Source organism: Natator depressus, chromosome 14 (assembly GCF_965152275.1).
Source record: "Natator depressus isolate rNatDep1 chromosome 14, rNatDep2.hap1, whole genome shotgun sequence".
Classification (NCBI taxonomy): domain Eukaryota; kingdom Metazoa; phylum Chordata; order Testudines; family Cheloniidae; genus Natator; species Natator depressus.
The window spans coordinates 38,498,521-38,523,903 of record NC_134247.1 but is presented as its reverse complement, the minus strand read 5'-3'; the positions used below and the strand labels follow the sequence as shown (position 1 = coordinate 38,523,903).

General features: G+C 44.9%; 2 protein-coding genes across 2 annotated transcripts; both read right to left on the bottom strand.

Moving 5' to 3' along the window:
• Positions 1-7,791: 7,791 nt before the first annotated feature.
• Positions 7,792-8,742, bottom strand: LOC141998522 (olfactory receptor 10A7-like). The gene has a single exon (XM_074971389.1). It carries the CDS (start codon positions 8,740-8,742, stop codon positions 7,792-7,794), a length of 951 nt encoding a protein of 316 aa, XP_074827490.1.
• Positions 8,743-17,005: 8,263 nt separating this feature from the next.
• LOC141998513 (olfactory receptor 6N1-like) lies at positions 17,006-17,962 on the bottom strand. The gene has a single exon (XM_074971379.1). The coding sequence runs from the start codon at positions 17,960-17,962 to the stop codon at positions 17,006-17,008; it is 957 nt and encodes a 318-aa protein (XP_074827480.1).
• Between the last annotated feature and the right edge of the window lie 7,421 nt (positions 17,963-25,383).

Sequence of the window (25,383 nt, the reverse complement as noted above, 5' to 3'; positions counted from 1 at the left end):
ACTGTATCTGCTACCAAAAACCAACACACTGAGAGACCTGAGCAAAGTGTTCTCTGTCTGCTACACAATTCAGACTCCCATGGCCAATCCCTTCACGTACAGCCTGAGAAACAAAGATGAAGGAAACCCTGAGAAAAATTGTCAGTAAGCGTGTAGATCAGTGGTTCTCAACCTTTTTGGGCTCCGGACCCATTTGTAAATGTTTATGGCCTGTTGCGACCCAGTAAACAGGCTGCGGGGGAGGCCCTGGGGTGGTTTTGGCTGGGTCCTGCCCCCCAGGGGAGTTGGGGCGAGTACTGGGCAGGGCCCAAAGTGGCAGCTCCTGCGCTGCAGGGCTGGCTGGGCTGGGCTTGGCTCTCCGCTCTGGGCATTGCCACCTCCAGGGTTGCAGCGCTGCTCAGGTTTGGCCCCGCCCCCTGACTGGACCAAATCTGTGTGACCAGAGGTGTGACCTGGCTCATGGGGGTGCAGTGCCACTCACTCAGATTTGGCCTACCCGGACTCCCGCCATCATGATGGCTGGGCCAAACCTGAGTGGTGCTGGGACCCCAGAGCAGAGCTGATACTAGGCGTTAGCAGACTAAGCAATCGCTTAGGGCCCCGAGCAGCTCAAGGGGGCCCCCTATTAGTTATTAGTATGTGTGCTATGGGGGGGTCCCCCCAAATATTCCTGCTTAGGGCCCCCAATGGGCTGGCACCACCTCTGCCCCAGAGCTTGCAGTGCCTGGAGCAGGGAGACGAGCCCAGCCAGCCCTGTGGGACAGGAGCTGCCCCGCCACCTTTGAAACATTCTGGTGACAATTTTTGGTCTTGGCCCACAGGTTGAGAAACCCTGGTCTAGATTGTCTGACAATTCAGAAATCTCACTTTAAAAAAAGAAGACAAAATGGTGACGAGCGCAGCTGCTTTGCTGTTTGATACTCAGATGCTGTGTAGCCCTTACTTCTCGCTCAGTCTTTGGTCACGTGCGCTTACAACATTTGTGGATGTGCAAAGATTTAAACAGGTAAGAGTCGTCCGTACTGGGATCATTACAGTCAGAATAAACTTGCACTGTAGTTTACCTGCTGAATTTGGATAGATAATGATATTTTGGTGAATTGTAGCCAGAGCTATACTGATATAAGGAATCTTTGCATTGCTGTAACTGCCAGGTATAAGGGCTTGGGCCAGTATAATTATATTGGTTAAAAAAAAAATCACACCCCTAATAGACAAAGTTATCCTGGTATGAAATCTAGCACAAACTAGAAGAAGGTTGGTGGGCAGAGCTATCCCTGAAAGTCTTCCTACCTCAGACATGGCTTTTACCAGCCAAAAAGTGATTTTGCTTGTAGAGCTTATACAGATGGGTTCCCTGAAAGAAATAAGCTATATTAGTAAGAGCACATTTTTTGGTTGGTACACCCAGGTCTATGCTAGGGATTTTGCTGGGGAAGAAGTGTCATTAAAAAGCCTAACCAACATTACTGTACTGGGAAACATTTGTGTTTAGACCTGGCCAGAGATACAATGTATTATACAGTGGCTCCTGGGTAGCAGCAGAGGGTAATGAAAGGAGAAAGGACCATTTTACTCTGGAAATACCCCTAGATGACAGGAGATAAGGAAGAGGGAACAGGCTGTTATACTGTGTAATGACTGCTAGAGGAGAGGTTTCAGAGTAACAGCCGTGTTAGTCTGTATTCACAAAAAGAAAAGGAGGACTTGTAGCACCTTAGAGACTAACCAATTTATTTGAGCATGAGCTTTCGTGAGCTACAGCTCACTTCATCGGATGCATACTGTGGAAACTGCAGAAGACAGTATATACACACAGAGACCATGAAACAATACCTCCTCCCACCCCACTCTCCTGCTGGTAATAGCTTATGTAAAGTGATCATCAAGTTGGGCCATTTCCAGCACAAATCCAAGTTTTCTCACCCTCCGCCCCCCCCACACACAAACTCACTCTCCTGCTGGCAATAGCTCATCCAAACTGACTACTCTCCCCACAATGTGCATGACAATCAAGGTGGGCCATTTCCAGCATAAATCCAAGTTTAACCAGAATGTCGGGGGGGGGGGGGGGAGGAAAAAACAAGGGGAAATAGCCACTCCCAGTCTCTATTTAAGCCTAAATTAATAGTATCCAATTTGCAAATTAATTCCAATTCAGCAGTTTCTCGCTGGACTCTGGATTTGAAGTTTTTTTGTTGTAAGATAGCGACCTTCATGTCTGCGATTGCATGACGAGAGATTGAAGTGTTCTCCGACTGGTTTATGAATGTTATAATTCTTGACATCTGATTTGTGTCCATTTATTCTTCTACGTAGAGACTGTCCAGTTTGACCAATGTACAATGCCCCTCTGCCATGTACCCCATTAGCATGGGCCCCCTGGTGAGGGCCTTATGTGCTGAATAGAATGAATATTCCTGTCTGTGTGTCTTTTTGTAACTTAAGGTTTTGCCTAGAGGGATTCTGTGTTTTGAATCTAATTACCCTGTAAGGTATTCACCATCCTGATTTTACAGAGGTGATTCTTTTTATTGTTACTTCTATTAAAATTCTTCTTTTCAAGAACTGAATGCTTTTTTCTTCATTGTTCGAAGATCCAAGGGTTGGGGTCTGTGGTCACCTATGCAAATTGGTGAGGATTTTTAGCAAACCTTCCCCAGGAAGTAGGGTGCACAGGATGGGAGGCTTTTGGGGGGGAAAGATGTTTCCAAACAATGTTTTCCTAGTAAAATAAACCCAGATCAATGTTTGGTGGTGGCAGTGGAAGTCCAAGGGCAAAGGGTAAAATAGTTTGTATCTTGGGGAAGTTTTAACCTAAGCTGGTAAAAGTAAGCTTAGGAGGTTTTCATGCAGGTCCCCACATCTGTACCCTAGAGTTCAGAGTGGGGGAGGAACCTGGACAGAAAGTTACCAAGTGACAAAAAGAAAAAGGAATAAAAGATGGAAAAGAGCAAGGGGAAGTGACACTATTTATTTTCTAGCACACCGCAGTTTAAAAACAAAATCACCAAAAGTTTAAAAAAATGCTAACTTCTTCCTGATTAATGGAAGTAACTTTCAAATGTCAACATTTTTAATGAAACTGGTTTTCCATTTTCCAATCAATTCTAGTGATCATTTAGCAGAGAGAGAAAGAGCAACCTGATTGCCTAGGTAGTTTCTTACCAATCTGTTGCTGAAGCAAAGGGGACTCCTCTCAGCAATCCTTCAGTCTCTCTAGCAGCTAACTTACCTAGTGCCTGAGCAGCCCTTTTATCTCTGCGGCTGTTGGGAGGCCACTGATCAGTCCCAGCTGAGCAGGCAGGCAGTATCCCTATTAACCCTTTAGTGGTATCCCCTGACAGACAGGTTCATTCTCTGTGCCTGGCAGCAGCAGCAGGATGAGGGATAGCGCTCACCTGAGACCACAGGATATTCAGCCTCCAGTAGATGAGCTTGGATCTCTCAGTGTTGATGACCTGGAGTCAGGTTCTTCTCCCTCACTTCTCTCCAGAAATTGGGTTCTCTCAGTAAAGAGACCCACGTGGCCCTGAAGAGACAAGCAGTTGCTGAGATCTCCCTTGGAGAATGGTCTCCTCTCTCTATTGACAGAGCACACTCGCCTCCTCAGATTTGTATCCTCTGAGGGAGAAGGTTGTGTCTCCCCTGATGCTACTTTTGAGGGGCATTTCCCTCCACTGAGTGCGGGGAGCTGCAGCTGGGTTTGCGACACAGACGGGGCACAAACACCAGTGCTGGTGATATCAGCCTGCTTGGCCCAAAGTTCTCTCCTCTCGGGGAGAGTCTTCTAGCCCAAATGGTAATCGCAGCCTGGGCCTCCCGGTGCATTCACTCCCAGGACAGCCCAGTCATCTAGTCCACCAGCGATTTACTGGGAGAAGACCAGGTGCACGGAGCAAGGATCTTCCACCATAAGCTAGCTTCAGCTGGGGACCCTACAGGCTTGTCTACACAGGGAATAATGCCAGTACAAATACACCACTATCGCAATACTGGCAAAACTCCCCATGTGGAAACACTTATTCTGGACTCAGAGCGCCATTTTCTGGTTCAGCTTATTTTGCTTTGAAAGTGACGCCAGCTACACTGGGGGAAAGCCAGCATCATGCAGAATAAGGGTGTCCCGATGGGGCGTTACACTGGTGTAGCTGTCGCTGTATCAGGATGCTAGTCACATTCCCTATATAGACAAGCCCGACAGCATCAACTTAAGTCGCAAAAGATCTGCGTTTAGGTCAGGCTCAGCTAAATCTGATCACTTTCCCCACCTCCGCCATCACTGCTGAGTGAGACCTGAGCAGGCAGGGTCGGGCTCTCATTAGTCATTGCGAGACGGCCCCTCCCTGAGTGTCTCTCTTCATCTCCATCACTGGGGCATTCCATCACTCTCCTTTCTGCTCCACTTCCACCTAGTGGTCAGTTCAGTAATAGCCTATTTAGAGGCATGAGTCCAGAGACTAGCTGTGTGGGTGAGTAATCTCAGCTCCTCTGGGTGTGCTCAGGATCCCGTTCATGAGACAGCCCTGCCTCTCCCAAAGGTACTTATCTGCCCCCCTTTGCCATCGTAGCTGGGTGACCCACAGTCTATAATGTATAGATCCTCACAACACGCCTGTGAGGTACGGAATGCCTGTTTTCTCCATTGTGCAGCTGGGGAACTGAAGCACAGGAATGTCCATGGTCAAACAGGGGATCTCTGGTGGAGCCGGGACTGGAACACAGGTACCCCAAGTAGAACTGAACAAACAGCTGATTTTTGGATTCAGTGGCAGTTCCAAAAAATCAGAAAAGACAATTGCTGCAGGTTGAACCAAATCTGGAATTTTCAACAAACCAAAATGCAACAGAAAATCCACTTTGGGTTAAAAATACCACATCACTCAACTGGAAACATTTGACTTCCAGGCATTTTTAAAAGGGTCGATTCACAAGGATCTTTAGGTTCCATTCATAAAATGGGCAGTGGAGAATGGGGCCCAGCTTGCCTTCATGACCTTTGGCCCAGTGGTTTGAGTTCTAGGCTGTGATGTGCGAGACCCAGATACTAATCCCAGTCCTGGTGAGTGCCCTAACCCTAGCGACAGGCTGCTCGGGGGGGTGTCTCTCAGACTCTTCTGTTGAAGCTGTCCCACTTTGTATCAATGATGACATGTTCATTGTTGCAGGGACTTGAGTCAAGGTCTTCTATCTCCCAGCTGCATGCTCCGACCACTGGGCTCTACAGTCATTCTCATGCTTGCTCCCTGAGTTAATGACTATTGAGGTATTTTATGCAAAGTGGAACAGCTTCAACAGCGAGGCTGAAAGAGATCCACCACTGAACACTCTATGGCCCGGGGTTTAGGGCACTCCCCTCAGAGACGGGAGGCTTGCATTGAAATTCCTGCTCCAGCACAGGAACTTGAAGCTGGGTCTCCAGCATTGCAGGTGAGTGTTGCAACCATTGTCTAAAACACAGACCTCTGCTGCTTTCTTCTCCTCCAGCCATTTTGTGAATAAGCCCTAAGTCTCTTTGTCAATCCAGCCCCCTCAGTCCCGAAAGTATTAGGCAAATTCATGTCAGATAGTTTCAGTCAACAAAAACTGTATTTTTTTTAGGTGAATAAACTGTTAAAATGAAACATTTTATCCAGTTCTAATCCCAAATGCTAGACTGATGCCCTAACCAGTAGAACACCCTTCATATCTTCCTTCTTCATGGCTTCCACCTCTTTCCCTTCTCTGTGCCCCCAATCCTCTCTCCTCAGCATATCTGCCCTCACTTCTTTTCATTTAGCCAAATCCTTCCTAACTAAACCCCATCCCAAAGCAGTAATCAGAATTAAAAACAAAAAGGTCTGGCTCTTCCGTGACATTGTGAGGCTTTGACTCTCTTCTGTTTCTGTGTTGTCTCTAGGCTTGGTAGAACTGGATAATATTGACGTTTATTTTTAAACATTTTTTATTATTTGTATTGATTTAAATTTTCACAGTTGTAGGAAATTATGAGGAGGGTCAGACAGTTTTTTTTAATGACAGTAGCTGCTGAGATTCAAACTGTTAAAGCTTTGTAACCACGAAAACTCAAAGTCAGCATCACATCACAATGTACAGAGTAAATAGCCCTAAATCAAACTCTAATTAGTTCTCAAACAGCATTTGTCTTACTTAGCCCAACTGTAAATTTTTCACACCCCTGACTGACAAAAGTGCTAGTGTAGACAAGGCCTGAGACTCTCTGACTCTGCGTCTGTACATTGCCCAGCAAAATGGGGCCAGGGCCAGGTTTCTGGATGGTCCTGTTACAGCCTGGCCATAATACAAAGGAATAATGACAATAATTTTGCTTTGTCAATAGTCATAAAAGCTGCAATTTTAGAGAATTACTGCTGCCCCGTAGTGCCCATAGTACAGAATAGCTGCTCCTTTCCCATTCCTCACCCTCTACGGGGGTAGCCATTAAACAGTACAGCATCCCCTTTGTCAGCAGTTGCCTTGTTTGCCATCCAATGGCTCTTACAGTGAATAAATGCCTGTTTCTCAATCCTCACCCTCTGCTTGTGAGGTCAGTAGTTCATAGCCTGTAGAAAGCACAGGAGGTTAACTAATGAGAACGGGGAGGCGTTACCCTCTCTGGTGCCGAAGGATGGTGTAGTGATAGGACCTGGAGCATGATGCGGGACATCTGCATTCAATTCCCTGCTCAACCACAGACTTTCTGTGTGGATTTGGGCATGCCCCGTAATCTACCCTGTGCCTCTGTAATACGGGGATGTGAATTCCCTCCCTTCCGGCAGTGATTGTGAGGGGTCCTGTCATTTTATTTTTGTGATTCATTCTTTTAAAATGTTCATGAAGAAACAAACAAGAACAATTGTTACAGCTCGTACATGTCGCCCGACACTGCACATTTCACAGGCTAGCTAAAAAAAATATGCAATTATGCAACTTTGCAACTTGTCAAAACTATAAGACTAGGCAATAGAAAATCAGACGAACCTTGCCTGCGAGGGAGGGGGGAACAACAATTTTTAAAAAAGACACAAATGGGCAAAAAAAATGAAGTTGGGGAATGGGGGCAGGAAGTGGGAGGGAGAAAGCAGAGAGGTCCGGTGGAATGGAAGTCAGGCATTATTTCAGCATTTTTTATCCAAAAGTATCTGGAAACAGGGCCCAAATTTCTTCAAATTCATATAATTTCTTTCCATATAGACAAGCTCTTCGTTCTCGAGGTGTCCCATTGTTAATGTTGGTGAGGGCCACCTCGCATACCTAGATAGAATGACTTGAACGGATCATTTCCCACCATTGAACACACAACAGGTTATGAAAATTCTATGTGCTCTGAAAAATCTTGGTGTCTCAAGTGGGGGTCCCCAGTAGCTGAGGCACCCAAAATCAATGTATCCTTTCAAGTATTTTGTCATTCAGCCGGGATTGTCAAGGGACCTAATGGAGTTAAGTAACACAACCCCATTGAAATTTAGATCCCTAACCCCCTTAGGATCCTTTGATAATCCCAGTGTAAATTGTTCTTTTATTTTATATTCTTACTTGGGCTTAGTGTATGGAATTGCCCAACTCGAACCAAGTTTAATACAGTTCAATTTTATTCTGAATGTAAAGATCCTGGTATTGACTGATCTCACATTTCATATATTTGCACATCCTCAAATATTATAGCAGCACATTCCCAAAGGCCTAGCCAGAACTAGGGACCACCCAGAATCTGGTTCTATAAAACAATAAGCCAGCTCTGCATCTCACCATTTTCCCTTAATACAGTAAGAAATAAAAACCTTGTGATTTCTAATTTCTTGTAAAATCTACACATTTACTGACAATTTTTCTCAGGGCCTCTTTCACCTCTTTGTTTCTCAGGCTGTATATGAAGGGATTGGCCATAGGTGTCAGAATTGTGTAGCAAACGGAGAACACTTTGTTTAGGTCTCTTAGTGTGTTGGTTTTTGGGAGCAGATACACAATGATCAGGGTCCCACAGAAAATGGTCACCACAATGAGGTGAGAGGAGCAGGTAGAAAATGCCTTTTGCCTCCCGGCGGTGGAAGGGATTCTCAGGATGGTGAAGATGATACACACGTAGGACATCATGGTTAATACAACTGGAGGCAGAGTGAATATAGCAGCCAGGATGGTAATGACAAGCTCTATCTGGTTGGTGCCATTGCAGTAGAGATTTAACATTTCTGTGGATTCACAGTAGAGATGATCGATTTTATTGGGGCCACAGAAAGTTAATTGTAACATAAGAACTATGACTATAACAGCCAAAAATCCATTTATCCAAGACCCAGCTGCTAACGGCAGGCAGAACCTGGTATTCATGAGGGCTGCATAATGGAGCGGTTTGCATATCACCGAGTACCGATCATATGACATCACTGCTAGCAGATAGCATTCTGCATCAGCAAAGAAACTAATAAAATAAAATTGTGTCATACAACCACTAACAGAAATGGTATTGTCCCCTGTCAGGAAACTGGCCAGAACCCTGGGCAGGAGGGTGGAGGTATAGCAGGTCTCCAAGCAGGACAAGTTCCCCAGGAAGAAGTACATGGGGATGTGAAAGTGCCGATCAGCCACAACTAGCGCAACAATGAGGATGTTCCCGGCCAAGGTCACAACGTAGATCACTAGAAACAGCAGGAAGAGTAGGGCCAGCAGTTCAGGAAGATCCCTGAATCCCAGGAGGACGAATTCTGTGATGGACGTTTGATTCCTCCCTTCTGTGTTTGCCATGGGGTGTATCTAGGAAGGATAAAAAGTGAGGAAGAGAAAAATACGTCTTGGAGATGATTGGCAAAAACATACTTAAGCTTTAACCCAGCAAAGAAGAAGTTGGGGGGGAAGGAAGCCCCCTGGTTTGATAATGGAGTTGCAGGAACAGAGCTGGCTGGCATGTTGACTCTTTGGATATATTATCGTAAGTTTGATGCAGCAGATTTAACAAAATATCAACATCTCTCGAATCGGACCAGGAACCCAGTTGCTATGTTGAAGGGTCTGAGAGCCCACCATAATGCGCAGCCATTTAGACACACATAGTTTGATTCACATCATCTCATATCTCTTCTCATGACAAAGTTTGTCCAAATGTGGGATACCATTACTGAGAAAGTCTTCATATTTTTGTAGAAGCCAAATCAATCAATCAATAAATCTAGTGTTGGACGTCAGACTAGAGGATCTAATGGTCTTTTGTGGCTTTCCAATCTATAAATCTATGAATGTACCTCTGTGATTCTTTCATACTGTTACACAGTTCCAAAATATCAAAAATTCCCAACAGGTAGAGCCAGATTTACCACCTTTAGCAAATATTAATAAGTGTTGAAAACCCTTTCCATTATATAAGTTGTGAAACCTGTTTTTTAACCTGTTGTTAAACTGTGCTGGGAATTCTCTCCGTGTAACATGAATTCTTGGACTATTAAGGCTGAGACTTCGATAGTACTCTATAGGAGTTAGGCGCCCGCTCCTCTTGACGAGTTCGGCACCTAAATCCATTAAGGCACTTAGAAAATTCCAACCAATATTGGTAGGAAAGTTAAAACTTTTATTGCACTGATTTTTCTATTCTCTCTCTCTCTCCCCTTAAGTATTCAGCTGTATATCCATCTCTCTATCTCCCATGTATATAGAATGGGTGCTCTGTGTCTGCAGGCTACAGCGTCCCTGTTTCACCATCCGTATTTATCTCCACCAGCTACAACTGGCTTTGTCCCCTGCTATGGAATCCTCTCTGGGACCTTGTGACTAGTGTGAACCTCTAGTGACTCAGGATGGCCTCTTCAAAAACAGGTGGGATCGACTGGTTCACAGAAACATACCTAGCAGAGGGAAACAGGGTTAAAACAATAAAATCCTATGCACATATTGTCTGATTTCATGCACCATTTCAGTCCCTTGCTGAAGTTCTCAAAATCCTCATCGCAGCCGTCCAGGAGGCTCCAGTCTTCCCTGGAAATGTTTTCCTTCAGGGTTGCCTCGTCAAAAGCTACCGGTTGGTGCCTTCTGTTCGCCATACACAGTGCCTTTTTCTCCACCTTCACAGTGAACGTGAGTCTGGCTCTCAGCAGGCAATGGTCGCTACTGGTGTTGAACGATGGCACTACTGAAATATCCTGCACGATGCGTCGTCTATCGATCAGGAAGTAATCGATTTCATTCTTTGTCTGTGCATTTGGTGCGATCCGGGTCCATCTTCTGTTGGCCTCCTTTCGGAACCAGGTGTTACCAATGAACGTTCTCCTCGTCTCTGCCAATATATCTAGTCGTTCTCGCACGTTGCATTCTCCGATACCGATGAACTTTTCGCCCTCACTCCCTCTTCCAACCTTGGCGTTAAAATCTCCCATCGCAATCCTTTATGTGGAACTCTGAGCGAGGGTTTCCTCCAGCTCCTGATAGAATCCTTCCATATCATCATCTTTGCATGCACTTGTGGGAGCGTAGATCTGGACGATTTTGAAGGTACTGTTTCAGTTCAGTAGGAGGTAAAGCACCCCGATACGTGATGACTTCAAATGGCATGAGACGATTTGTCTATCTAAACACTGCCTTTCCTTGCCAGTTTAAGCAGGTTCCACTTAACCCAGGTACCCCCAAAAAACAATGAGGCAGGTTGCCCCCTGCAACCCCGGCCTCTCGGATAGTCTGGCACCCCAATCAGAATCTCTCCCCACTTATTCATAGATTCCAAGGCCAGAAGGGTCCCTAGGATCATCTAGACTGCATCACTGTGAAACACAGGCCTGAATTAATTCCTGTTTGAACTAGAGCAGATCCTTCAGAAAAAACATCCAATCCTGATTTTAAAATTTCCACTGATGGGAAATCCACCATGACTCTTTGTAAATTGTTCCAGTGGTTAATTACCCTCACTGATAAAAACTGTGCCTTATTTCTCGTATGAATTTGTCTAGCTTCAACTTATAGCTCTTAACCCTTGTTATACCTTTCTCGGCTAGATTGATGAGCCCACCCTTATCACATTTCTGATCCCCACATGGTTACTTACAGACTGTGATCAGTTCGCCCCTTAACCTGCTCCTTGTTAAACTGAACTGATTGAACTCCTTGAGTCTTCCAATCCTTTAATCGTCCTCATGGCTCTTCGTTGAACCCTTCGTGAATTGTGGGCACCACAACTGGACGCAGGATTCCAGCAGTGGGCGCACCAGTGCCAAATACAGAGGTAAAATAGACTCTCTGCTCCAGATTACCCCGTTTATACATCCAAGCATCACATTAACCCTTTGAGCCACAGGCTGTTTTTTTATCCACTCCGAAGTCCCTTAGTTCAGGGTTCCTGCCCAAAGGTCCCCTGGGGGTTCGAGAAGGGCGTCTGAACCTGACTACACTGGTTCATGCAGTGTCGTAGCTGAAAGCTTGTCTCTCTCACCAACAGAAGTTGGTCCAATAAGAGATATTACCTCACCCACCCTGTATCTCTCATACACTGCTTCATGCATTTCTCCCACGGGGCTTTTCCTTTTGAGCATCAGACCACTGAGGTCTGTCTACAACTACCATGCGGGAGTGCTTGCAGAATTTAACCCTTATCTACCCATACCACAGCCACCCAAAGTAACTGTGTGTATCAGCAGGACTTGGACCTGGCCCTGTAAGGTTAACGGGTAAGTAATATCCCCATACTGCAAGCTGGCAGTCCCTGCAGCTGACTCATTGCCTGTGGCCCATAATCTGCAGTGGTTGTATGCCACGGTAAATTCCATCCTGCATGATCGGACTGAAAGTGCTCTTGGCTCCTTGACCCTATATTCGCCCATGGGGCGCACCAAGAAGTGTCCAGGCAACAATGTGGATCCCAGCCAGCTGCCATGACCACCCTGCTTCTCTGTGTCTGAAGTCCTGGTACTGACCTTGACTCTGACTTGGATTCTGACTCCTGATCGACCCCTGGAAACACAACTGGGATGCTGATACCTGGTTTTGACCCTCGTCCCAATTCCTGATTCTGTCTCCGGCTCTGACCCTCGGCTTGACTCTTGACCCTGATACTGACTCTGACCCCTGGCTTCAGTTCCGGGATCTCCAGCTCCTACCACTTGTCCTACCTACCTTTGCCCAGCATCCTGACACAGACGATGTATCGTAAAGATGAATACAGACACTTCCCACATTCTTCACAGAAGGCGAATCTTAAATTGCTCATGCTTAATTGCTGAAGCACTTTAATACCCCGGTTCGGAAGGTGATATATAAATGCAAAGCAGCAGCAGTTTGGAATTGGGTGCTCACCTCTATTCGTAGGACAACTCTCACTGGAGTCGATGAACTCATTTCTCAGGGTTTGAGACCAGATGGGTGAGGTAATACCTTTTATTGGACCAACTTCTGCTGGCGAGAGACATGTTTTTGACACACAGAGCTCTTCAGGGTTTGGCAGACAGGACTCTGGTTCCACTGAGGTTCTTGTCTTTCATCATTCTGCAGAAATGGGACTTTCTCAGTAAAGACACCTGCAGTTATCTGAAGGGATGAGCTGGTGCCTGTGATCTACCTTTGGAAAATGGGCTTCCCCTTCGATTTAATAAGTGTAAATGCTCTCTCATAGTTGTATTCTTTCTTCATGCTTTCCAATACAGTCCCACTTCAACGTTTCTCCTACTTGGTTCGTTTTGTGTCTCCAAAGCTTTGTAGCTAACAATGCCCACTGTGAGTTGCAATTATACAAGTCCCATTCTACATCATGTTTTAGTCTAATGATCCTTTGTGGAAAATATTTTAGAACACGGACAAACACCAGCTTACATTTTTGGGAGATGCGTGTCCAAGGTGATGGCCAGTTATCATGTACTTGCACCGCCCCGAATTAGTATTCAAGATATGCTGCCATCTAATGGGCATTTTTGAAAATAGCAGCCCATATCTCACTCTTACAACATGCTGCCACCTAGTGGCCATTTTACAGTATAACTTTCCCATTATTGACAGGTTTCAGAGTAGCAGCCGTGTTAGTCTGTATCCGCAAAAAGAACAGGAGGACTTGCGGCACCTTAGAGACTAACAAAGTTATTTGAGGTTAAGCTTTCGTGAGCTACAGCTCACTTCATTCTCCTAGGTTTCAGAGTAACAGCCGTGTTAGTCTGTATTCGTAAAAAGAAAAAAGAAAAGGAGTACTTGTGGCACCTTAGAGACTAACCAGTTTATTTGAGCATGAGTTTTCGTGAGCTACAGCTCACTTCATCGGATGCATAGAATGGAACATATAGTAAGATAGAGAGAGAGAGAGAGAGAGAGAGAGAGAGAGAGAGAGAGATTAGTTGGAAGTTACCATAGAAACTGTGAGAGGCTAATTAGTTAAGATGAGCTATTACCAGCAGGAGAAAAAAACTTTTGTCGTGATAATCAAGATGGCCCATTTAGACAGTTGACAAGAAGGTGTGAGGCTACTTAACATGGGGAAATAGATTCAATATGTGTAATGACCCAGCCACTCCCAGTCTCTTTTCAAACCCAAGTTAATGGTATCTAGTTTGCATATTAATTCAAGCTCAGCAGTCTCTCTTTGTAGTTTGTTTTTGAAGCTTTTCTGTTGCAAAATTGCCACCCTTAGATCTTTTACTGAGTGGCCACAGAGGTTGAAGTGTTCTCCTACTGGTTTCTGAATGTTATGATTCCTGATGTCAGATTTGTGTCCATTTATTCTTTTGCGTAGAGACTGTCCAGTTTGACCAATGTACATGGCAGAGGGCACTGCTGGCAAATTATGGCATATATCACATTGGCAGATGTGCAGGTGAACGAGCCCCTGATGGCGTGGCTGATGGGATTAGGTCCTATGATGGTGTCACTTAAATAAGTATGTGGACAGAGTTGGCATCGGGCTTTGTTGCAAAGGTTCCTGGGTTAGTGTTTTTGGTTTGTGGTGTGTGGTTGCTGGCTTCAGGTTGGAGGGCTGTCTGTAAGCGGGGACTGGTCTGTCTCCCAAAATCTGTGTGAGAGTGAGGGATCATTTTTCAGGATAGGTTGTAAATCTTTGATGATGCGCTGGAGAGGTTTTAGTTGGGGGCTGAAGGTGATGGCTAGTGGCGTTCTGTTATTTTCTTTGTTGGGCCTGTCCTGTAGTAGGGGACTTCTGGGTACTCTTCTGGCTCTGTCAATCTGTTTTTTTCAATTCAGCAGGTGGGTAATGTAGTTTTAAGAATGCTTGATGGAGATCTTGTAGGTGTTTGTCTCTGTCTGAGGGATTGGAGCAAATGCAGTTGTATCTTAGAGCTTGGCTGTAGATAATGGATCGTGTGGTGAGCCATCAAGGGCTCGTTCACCTGCACATCTACCAATGTGATATATGCCATCATATCAGATTTATTGATTGATTGATTTGGCTGAAGACTTTCTCAGTAATGGTATCCCACATTTGGACAAACTTTGTCATGAGAAGAGATATGAGATGATGTGAATCAAACTATGTGTGTCTTTGCAACAAAGCCCGATGCCAACTCTGTCCACATACTTATTTAAGTGACACCATCATAGGACCTAATCCCATCAGCCACGCCATCAGGGGCTCGTTCACCTGCACATCTGCCAATGTGATATATGCCATAATTTGCCAGCAGTGCCCTCTGCCATGTACATTGGTCAAACTGGACAGTCTCTACGCAAAAGAATAAATGGACACAAATCTGACATCAGGAATCATAACATTCAGAAACCAGTAGGAGAACACTTCAACCTCTGTGGCCACTCAGTAAAAGATCTAAGGGTGGCAATTTTGCAACAGAAAAGCTTCAAAAACAAACTACAAAGAGAGACTGCTGAGCTTGAATTAATATGCAAACTAGATACCATTAACTTGGGTTTGAAAAGAGACTGGGAGTGGCTGGGTCATTACACATATTGAATCTATTTCCCCATGTTAAGTAGCCTCACACCTTCTTGTCAACTGTCTAAATGGGCCATCTTGATTATCACGACAAAAGTTTTTTTCTCCTGCTGGTAATAGCTCATCTTAACTAATTAGCCTCTCACAGTTTCTATGGTAACTTCCAACTTATCTGTATGTATATATATCTCTTCCTATATGTTCCATTCTATGCATCTGATGAAGTGAGCTGTAGCCCACGAAAGCTTATGCTCTAATAAATTTGTTAGTCTCTAAGGTGCCACAAGTCCTCCTGTTCTTTTTCCCATCATTGTATTGGCTACTGAACTCTATTGGTCACTAGTCAGTATTTCTGACACCCCCACCCATCTCATTTCCTCTACTCTGCTGCCATCTAGTGTCGATTTCCCAGCATGACAGCCTGTTGCTCTTCTCTCCTCTAGTGGATTCTTCTCTCTATAGCTGCCTCTTTCCCGTTCTTGACTCTCATGTCACCTGGTGGCCCTTATTTAATATAACAGCCCATAACTCACTCCATAACATCTGCTACTATCCACCTTCCACTATGCAGCACAGAGGTCCTCGTCTCTTCAGTGCTCTCTACTCAGCACTTACACACCGTTATACAGCTTCACCTCCCTTTCCATTGGTCATTTGGCAACATAACTTCTCCTTTCTTGCCCTTCCACTTTGGCTGCTGTTCATTGGGCAGCACAGCTGCACCTGTCCTTTCTGCCCTCTTGTGGCCCTAGACAGCATAACTGCACCTCTCCTCATTTCTTACCTACTGCTAGGTGGGTGCTGTTTCAAACTATAGCCACTGGGAACAAAATCGCACAAAAAATGATTGCAACATTAGTGGCTACAAGAGCGCATACAGTGGCAGCAGCTCTCAAAGGTTTAGCAGGGTTTCCCATCCATCCAGTGCCTTTCTGTTGATGTGGGCTCTGTGTGCAATGGAAATGCACAGATTGAAGCTACCATGACAGAATCCCAGTGGCTCTCCAGGCTGAGATTCTCAGAGGCGTGTAAGGTGATGTGCGTCCATCTCCCATTTCAAAGGGATTTGGGTGACTAACTCTGTTATGTCCCTTGTGAAATCCCTTCCACAGAGTCGGAGCCCTACAATTCTCACTGGTGCCCAGCTCCCCGACCTCTGGCCAAGCCCTGACGTGCTCCCAGTGACTGAGCCAGCACTGCCGTGTTTGGCATCACAGGAGTTCTGCCCGTTGGTAGGTGGTCGCTGCCTCCTCTCACCATCAGTTGCCTCACCCCCTGAGGAAAGGGCCCTGTGTGGAGCAGAGCTGCCTGGGGTACCTGGGGCTGACTAGACACTGTGCCCTCAGAACTAGCCCTGTCGGACATTGGGCTTGTTGCAGTTAGTTTTGGGGACGCTCATTGTAACAGGTCCCCTCCCTTTGAACTGCTCTGTGCAGATGGTGGAAGCAGAGCAGCTGGTGCCCTGCAGGGCCATGAGCAGAGTCCCTCGTCAGTGACCGTTTGACAGACCTGACCCCCGGAACGGCCGCAGTTCTACGGGTGCCTTGGCAAACCCCCAGCTGGGCCTGGACAGTCCCAGTGGACCTGGCGTCTGAGTCTACCTCTTTGTTTGCCCAACCCCCCTGCCTCCAAGGGCCCGGTGAGCCTGGAGCTGTTGCTTTCCCGGAGCTGGTCACAGCCGGGTGTAGCCCAGATAAGAGCTATAACGCTGTTCCTGGTGAAGTGTCCAGAGGTCACTGCTGGGGCCTGGTTGTTTGCCTCCGGCCTCTGTGAGTTCAGTGAAGATGGTTGGTTTGCAGAGGGTTATGACGGTAATATGCACAATTTCAGGGGTGGCAGATTTCCCAGGCTTACGTTCCCATTTCTGCTGCAAAAGGAGTTACTATTTTTATTGTCCAAACATTTATTTTGATCAAGAATGGCTTTTCTAAAGATCTAAACAATTGGTTACAATTTTGTCTCCATTCTGCCTAGTGCTCATAACTCCATGATGGGAACATGGTTATGGCCACCTCCCTCCCTGGTCCTTCCACTGAGAAGGACAACACTGAGTGCTGAGATTTTCACTAGGACTTTTCAACTTAATTTTAATGGGGGATGATTGCTGAAATCATCCAGACAGCCTGAGGTTTTCAAAGCTAAGTTATCTCAGAGTCTCTGCACATTTTTGCGAAAGCCACATTTACTGACTGCTTTCCTCAAAGCTTCCTTGACCTCTCTGTTTCTCAGGCTGTAGATGAGGGGGTTTACCAGGGGAGTCAGGACCGTGTAGCAAAGAGAGAGCACTTTGTTTAGGTCTCTCAGTGTATCACGTTTCGGTAGCATGTAGACAATCATTATGGTTCCATAGAAAATTGTCACAACAATGAGGTGAGAGGAGCAGGTGGAAAAGGCCTTTTGCCTCCCGGTGGTGGAAGGGATTCTCAGGATGGTGGCGATGATGCACATGTAGGATGTCAGGGTTAGTAGGAATGGAGGCAGGGTGAATACACAGGCTAGTATGAAATCCGCCAATATGACCTGGTGGGTGTCACTGCAGGAGAGCTCTATCAGTGGAATGGCATCACAATAGAAATGGTCAATTTCATTTGGGCCACAGAATATTAACTGTGATAGGAATAAGACCAAGATGGTAAGAGCCAAAAAACCATTTAACCAGGAGCCAGCAGCCAACTGGAAGGAAAACCTGATATTCATAAGAGTTGAATAGTGCAGGGGTTTACATATCGCTAAATACCGATCATAAGACATCGCTGCTAGGAGACAGCATTCCGTACCTGCCAGAGACCCAAGGAAATACAGTTGTGTGATGCAGCCACTGACTGAGATGGTTTTGAACTCAGTCAGGAGACTGGCCAGCATCCGGGGCACGATGGCTGAGGTGTAGCAGGTCTCTACGCAGGACAAATTCCCCAGGAAGAAGTACATGGGGCTGTGAAGATGCTGGTCAGCCACAACGAGCACCACAATGAGGGTGTTCCCAACCACGGTTGCCATGTAGATCACTAGGAACATCAGGAAGAGAAGAATTTGCAGGTCAGGGAGATCCCCGAATCCCAGGAGGAAGAATTCAGTGATGGCTGTTTGGTTTCTGCAGTCTGCCATTGGTTGAGTCTAGGAACAATAAATCTGTGGGACTGAATTGGAAGGACACAGAATTAAAAGTTAATCTCGTGAATTAATTCCATAAATATTCAGAAACTCCCCTTCCTCTCCTGGTTACAGGCTGAAATTTTAAGGCTAAGTTTAGATTTCAGAGCAAAGTGCTAGGAAACTGAGTCAAGGACAGAACATTGCTCTGATGGGGAAGAGGATGTTCGACACGGATATCAGTGATTACTATAAAAGCCCATTTATCTGGTAGCCACATAATGATATGACAGATCAGATCATTTCTCTGTCTATCATATCCTATCTAGTGACATACCAGAGCTTAACAATGATGCTTAAATGCTGTATTTCACTTCTGGGAATGGCCAGAATCATGCCATGTCTTAGGAGTCAAAATCAAACATCAACTAAAATCTTGGATGAGATTTTTCAATGCGGTCTAGAGTTCTTAGGCACCATCCTGCTGTTAGATTTCTTTCCATGAATTCTAACACTATATCCTGGTATATTCAGCATATCAGTGACCTGTAGGAGAAGGAATAATTTTCACCCCCTCACAAGAGATCAGTTCATGCCATCAATTATGAAGTGGAGTAAATTCTCCCTTAGTGCCTGTGGTGGTGATGGTGACATGGTGAGGGACTGGCAGTGCCTTTTCTGTTTCCCAACAGTAGCTATGTAGCAGTCATAAAATACAGCTTTTTGGAGGGTGGATCTTAGGAAGGTGCAAAACCAGGCTGATGTGCAACCCTAACTGGGGAATGACCCTCCCCACTCCATAATCAGTATGGGATGATAATACAGGAAAGGCACTGGGTGAAAAAAAATGCTTTCCCTAAACTCAGAGTCTAGAAACAATCTGGCATGTGTGATCCGGGCTAGTAAGACTCTATCACCACTCGCCACCCCATTGAAAAGTCATGGAATACCGGAGACATTCCAGAAGACTGGAAAAGGGAAAATATAGTACCCATCTATAAAAAGGGAAATAAGGACAACCCAGGGAATAAAAGACCAGTCAGCTTAACTTCTGTACCTGGAAAGGTAATGGAGCAAATAATTAAGCAATCAGTTTGCAAACACCTAGAAGATAATGAGGTGATAAGTAACAGTTAGCATGGATTTGTCAAGAACAAAGCGTGTCAAACCAAACTGATAGCTTTCTTTGACAGGGTAACAAGCCTTGTGGATGGCGGGAAGCGGTAGATGTGGTATATCTTGACTTTAGTAAGGCTTTTGATACTGTCTCTCATGACCTTCTCATAAACAAACTAGGGAAATACAACCTAGATGGAGCTACTATAAGGTGGGTGCATAACTGGTTGGAAAACCATTCCCAGAGAGTAGTTATCAATGGTTCACAGTCATGCTGGAAGGGCATAATGAGTGGGGTCCCACAGGGATGGGTTTTGGGTCGGGTTCTGTTCAATATCTTCATCAACGATTTAGATAATGGCATAGAGAGTACACTTATAAAGTCTGCGGACAATACAAAGCTGGGAGGGGTTGTGAGTGTTTTGGAGGATAGGATTAAAATTCAAAATGATCTGGACAAACTGGAGAAATGGTCTGAAGTAAATAGGATGAAATTCAATAAGGACAAATGCAACGTACTCCACTTAGGAAGGAACAATCAGTTGCACACATACCAAATGGGAAATGACTGCAGAAGGAAGAAGTACTGTGGAAAGGGATCTGGGGGTCATTGTGGATCACAAGCTAAATATGAGTCAACAGTGTAACACTGTTGCAAAAAAACCAAATATAATTCTGGGATGTTTTAGCAGGTGTGTTGTAGGCAAGACACGAGAAGTAATTCTTCCACTCCTGGGCACCACATTTCAGGAAAGATGTGGACAAATTGGAGAAAGTCCAGAGAAGAGTAACAAATACGATTAAAGGTCAAAACCTGGGTTTGACCCACATCCCAATCCTGACTCTGTCTTTGCCTCTGACCTTCGGCTTAACTCTGACTCTGATTTTTGCTTGACCCTCAGCTTGACCCTGACACTGGCTCTGACTTCTGGCTTCAGTTCTGGGATCCCAAGCTCCTGCCACTAGTCCTGCCTACCTTTGCCAAGGATTCTGGAAGTTTTCCTGGACCACCCCTCACACTTGTACAAGGCCAGCCCTGTGGGACATGGAGGCAGTGGGTCACCCCCTACCCAGCATGTTCCAAGGGGCACTAAACACGCCTGAACAGGTTGACAGCCCTCGGGGAGAACTTCCCATGGTGTGAACACAAATGGGCAGCTTTGACCAACACTCCGTGAAGTAGTTGGGTTACATCCTGTCTCCGAGGGCCTCAAAATGGACCCCAGGAAGGTGAACGCTGTTCGGACCTGGGCGGCACCCCTGGAACATCAAGGAGCTGCAGTGCTTCCTTGGGTTTGCTAATTTTTATAGGCACTTCATGCCTGGGTTTTCAGACCAGATAGCCCCATTGACAGTGCTCCTCTGCAAACACGCCTCTTTCATCTACTCTCCGGAGGCTCAACAGGTGTTCGACCAGCTCAAGATGGCCTTCACCAGTGCTCCAGTCTTGAGCCATCCTGACCCAATGCGGGCCTTTGTCAGTGAGACTGATGCATCTAATGTTGCAATTGGGACCATACTTCCCCAAGAATCAGCTCCCAAACAGCGCCTCTTCCCTTGTGCTTATTATTCTCGGAAACTCACATCCAGCAGAACAAAATTATGAGATTTTAGATATGGAGCTTCTAGCAATCAAAGCCACCTTCGGGGAATGGCACCACCACCTTGAAGGTGCCCAACACCCAATACAGGTATACACAGATCATAAAATCTTGGACTATCTCTGTAGGGCAAAGGCGCTGAACCAAAGACAGCTTCAGTGGGCCCTGTTGTTCACACACTTTTATTTTACCATCACCTATCACCAGAACAAGGCAGCCAATGCCCTGTCCTGAAAAGGGGAATACCTCCCTGACCATACCCAGCTGATGTGCATCTTCAAGCCCTATATTTTCCTGGATGCTCTATTCCCCAAGACCACTTCCTCCTTCAGTTAGTAAGAAGGCGCCCCTCAGCACCTTCAGACACCCTATCTAGACTCTAGGTGGTTATTACTGTGGATTTGATAGTCAAGCTTCCCTTATCTGCCAAGCATACCATCATCCTCCTAGAAGAGCCTGTCTGGGCAGCACCCCTAGAAGAGATGGTGTAAGGCCTAGTGGGTCTATAGGACTACCAGGCAACAAACATCCCCACATTGCTACCTGTAATTTGATTATTCCTTGCAACACACAATCTGCAGTGGTTTAACACCAGGGGAAGTTCCGCCTCATGTGATCTAACTGACAGTGGTCTTAGCTATCCCTGATTGGCTCCTTGACCCTATATAAAGCGATGGGTTGTAAAAGGAAGTGTCCAGGGTCTGGTTGAAGAAAGGCTGTTTCAGTGGTGACTGTGGGGTGTTGGCTCGGTGGCTGGCTGGGCAGAGTGAGATGGATGAGAGAAATGAAACTGAAACCAGGCTAGACCATGAGTACAGGGAAAGCATTGACGAAGACTGGATGCCAGCAAGGAAAAAGAAAAGGGGAGATTCTCTGCACCCAGAAGAAGGACCAGCAAATAGGAGGGCAGGAAAGGGAAATGGGGGGAAATGACCTAACAGTAAAATCCGTAGATAAGGACATAAAGATAGGGGATATCAACCCCCTAAGAATGGCAGAGGGGATCAAAAAAGTGCTGGAGATAGAGCAAGAGCTAAGATGGTACCTGCTGGAGACTCATTAGTGGAATGTAAAAACAAAGACCAAGTAGGGACACTCCTTAAGACAAAGGTGCTAGGTAAAATAAAAATAAGTTGTCAGCTACCCAAATTCCTCACAGAAACAAGATGGGTAGTATCTGGGTGCCAAATGAAATTTCAGGAAAGAAAGCAAGGAATAGGTGGAGATAAGGTGATAAGTGCTAAGAGGCTAATTAGCAGAAGAGGCAGTGATAGCAAGTGCTTGACAGCTGTGCTGGTCACATTTTAAGGGAGGGATGTGACCAGATAGTCCAGAATATCAAAGTCCTATAGTCCTCTTTCTGTGAGATGCTTCAGCGGCCAGAGGTTTGGTCATGTTGCAAGTAATTCCAATGGGAAAATACAGTGCAGTAAGTGTGGAGGTGACCATTCATAGGATGACTGTGAGGAAGGGACAGAACAAAAATGTTGCAACTGTGGAGGAAAACGCAACTCGGAATATGCAAGCTGTACTGAGGGGAGCAAGCTAGAGAACTACAAAAAACCCAAGTTGCTAATAACATGTCCTGTGCAGAAGCTGTTAGGAGATACCTAAAAGAGAACCTGATGTGAGGAAAGGCAATAGCCTGCAACAAATTAATGGGAGGGCATGAGTAACGTTGGGATGAAAAGAGATTCATTGCGTTAATGGTTGATGTAATCAATTGTAGTTCTCAAACAGGAAAGAAAACAGAAAATGAGAATTATAATTAAAGCTGCAGGCTAGCAACCTGTCAGTGGAACAACTTCAGACTTTCCTAAGTGAAACTACTATGGACGGTTAGAAACAGGGGTTACTATTTTCAGCTTGAATGCCCACAGCTTACTAGCACATGGGCAGGAATTAAAGACCAATATTTTTGATATGAAAACAAAGCCTGATCTAATATGCATACAAGACTTGGCTAATAGAAAAATGAGACTATAAAATCCCAGGATATGGTCTATATGGACAGGATAGAGAAATGGAAAAGGTGGGGACGCATACCCTTTCACTGAGGAGAACCTGAAGTACCTTGAAGTAGAGATTAGAAAGCTAAATCTCAAGGATAATGCTATTGAGATACCAATACAAAAGAATTCTGTATCTCTAAGACTTTATCATGTTTATAACCCATGCAGGAAGCTAGAGGCTATGGACCTGAAAGAATTCATTGCAAGTGTCACATGCCCACTCATTGTCTGTGGTGATCTGAATAGTCACAACCGATTGCGGGGAAGTAAGAAAAACATGGAAAATGTTCAGAGCAAATCTTTGAAGAGAATAATTTAGCAATAAACGATGGAGCACCTACCAGGTTCAATACAGCTGATGGAAGCTTCTCATGTCTGGATCTGGGACCATAGAGAGTGAATGCAGCTGTGAAATTGACAGAGGGGTGGGAATGGCTAGTGGCCACGTCCTGACATTAATTACATCTCAAGGAAAAGGATATCCCCACTTGGAATCTTAAAAAAGCAAACTGGAAAAATCTTTGGAAAGAGAAGTGAGCAATATGTGAATAAGTAATGGATCTGTGAAGATATTGAGGAATTCTGTAGTAATATTAATAAAGGAATCATAAAGACAGCCAGCCTAGCTATTCCTAGGATACCAACACTGCCTGAAGATAGGAGAAGTGTACCATGGTGGAACAGGGAATATGAAATGGTAATTAGGGAAAGGAATAAGGCATATAAGACAGCAAAAAATCCTTAAATAATGGACTTAATGAAATATAAAAAAGTAAGGTAGTTTCACAAAGGGCTATAAAAAGGGCAAAAAGAGAGAGCTGGACACCATAACATGGGAAAGTAAGTAAAAATACCAATACAGCAAAGATTAAATATCAACAAAGTACGGAAATGAATGGAATAAAGAGTAAGAGTCACGTAACACCAAGTCTTCCAGTTGCGGGGCATGGAGTAATAAGCTCTAACAAAAGAAAAGCAGAAACTCTGGCCACCATGCTTCAAAAAGTCAGTAATGATGAATATCAGAGGATACAAATTAGGGAGAAGAAAAGAACATTAAGGATAATTATGAGATGAAGAGGTGGGATGGGAGAAGGATGTGGATATTTTAAATGTAAACTTTAGTGTAGCTTAGGTAAAACCATGGAAAGTATAGTAAGGGAGAGAACAGTAGCACACCTAGAAAGAAGAAGGTTTATAGATAAAACACAAAGTGGGCTCCAGTAAGGTGGGAGTGTGATTGACCACGTTGTCAGGATAGGGACAGAAGCACAAAAAAGCATGAGAATCATAGAATTCATTATACTAATATTCCTGGGCATAGAAAAAGCCTACGATGTGTTCTGGAGAGAGGAACTACTTCATAAAGTGACCTCAATGGGTAACATAGGAAGAATGTACAGATGGATAAGGAACTTCTTAGGCAAAAGAACAAGTCCAATTAGGGAAAGCTTTCTCCAGCATATAGTAAATTGCAAGTGAAACTCCACAGAGCAGTGTAGTTACGCCAGCCCTCTTTAACATCATGATAAATGATCGCCCTGAAGAGATGAGTATAGGAATAGGGATCATGTTTGCTGACTGTGCCATATGGATCAAAAGCAGAAACCTTGAAAGTGCCACCAAAAGAATGACGATGCACTTAAGAGAAGTGCAGAATGGGGAAAGAGGTGGGGCTTCAAATTCTCATAGACAAAACTAAGGGAATGATCCTCACAACATGGAAAAGCCAAAAAGATGTAAAGTTATAGCTATATGACCAATAGATAAATATACTGACATTACAAATTCTTCGGTGTGATATTTGATAACAAGCTCACTTGGAGGGGCCATATTGAAAATATTAGATAAGTGCAAAAGTCAAATACCTTTGGAACATCCTGGGGAGTGGATATGAAAACGGTGGCAATGCTATACAGAGCACTAATTAGACCAGTTATTGAGTATGGATGCCCGGCCTTTCGGTCAGCAATGAATACAAATCTGAACTAGATTATATCCACACACACGCATTGCATATCAGGTGGTGACTTCATTACTGTATCTCTGTACTACAGATATACGCATTTCCATCAGCTGCTGCTAAATCTTAGAACGAAGCTCCCAGACTTAACCTTTTTGGGCCAAAGTACGAGATAACAGTGAAGATAGCACTAAGCTAATCGCTTAGGACAAAAACTCAACATTCCCCATGTATATAGGGTACGGAAGTGGATAGCTGATCTTCATGAAAAGAAGGGATTGAAAGAGACCAAAATGTATAGCTATGGGACAATACTCTATCATTAGAAAATCACCCCCGGTCGGGAAAGACGTGGAATTATGTAATGAAATCAATAAAAGAATGATAGACAAGATGTCACAATTATATTGATTTGCTATAAGTGGGGACACTATTGACAAATACATACAGAAGGTTCCAAAGAGGAAAGAACAGAGTGGGAACAGCTTCCTGTGTGCCCTCACTCGGACTCAAGAAAGCTGTATGGCTAACTTTGTATCCGTCTTTATGGCTGAGATACACAGGGATTATGCTAGCACTAAATCGTGCTTTAGATGTGTGGCCAGCTGCTGTGGCCATCCTGTCTGACTCCTTATCAGGACTGCAGCAGGCAACTCACAGTGGTGAGTCTGACAGCAGAAATGATTTTCTTAATGATATATTACTGCTAACAGCCAGACTGGTGGAACTGGATATAACCAACGT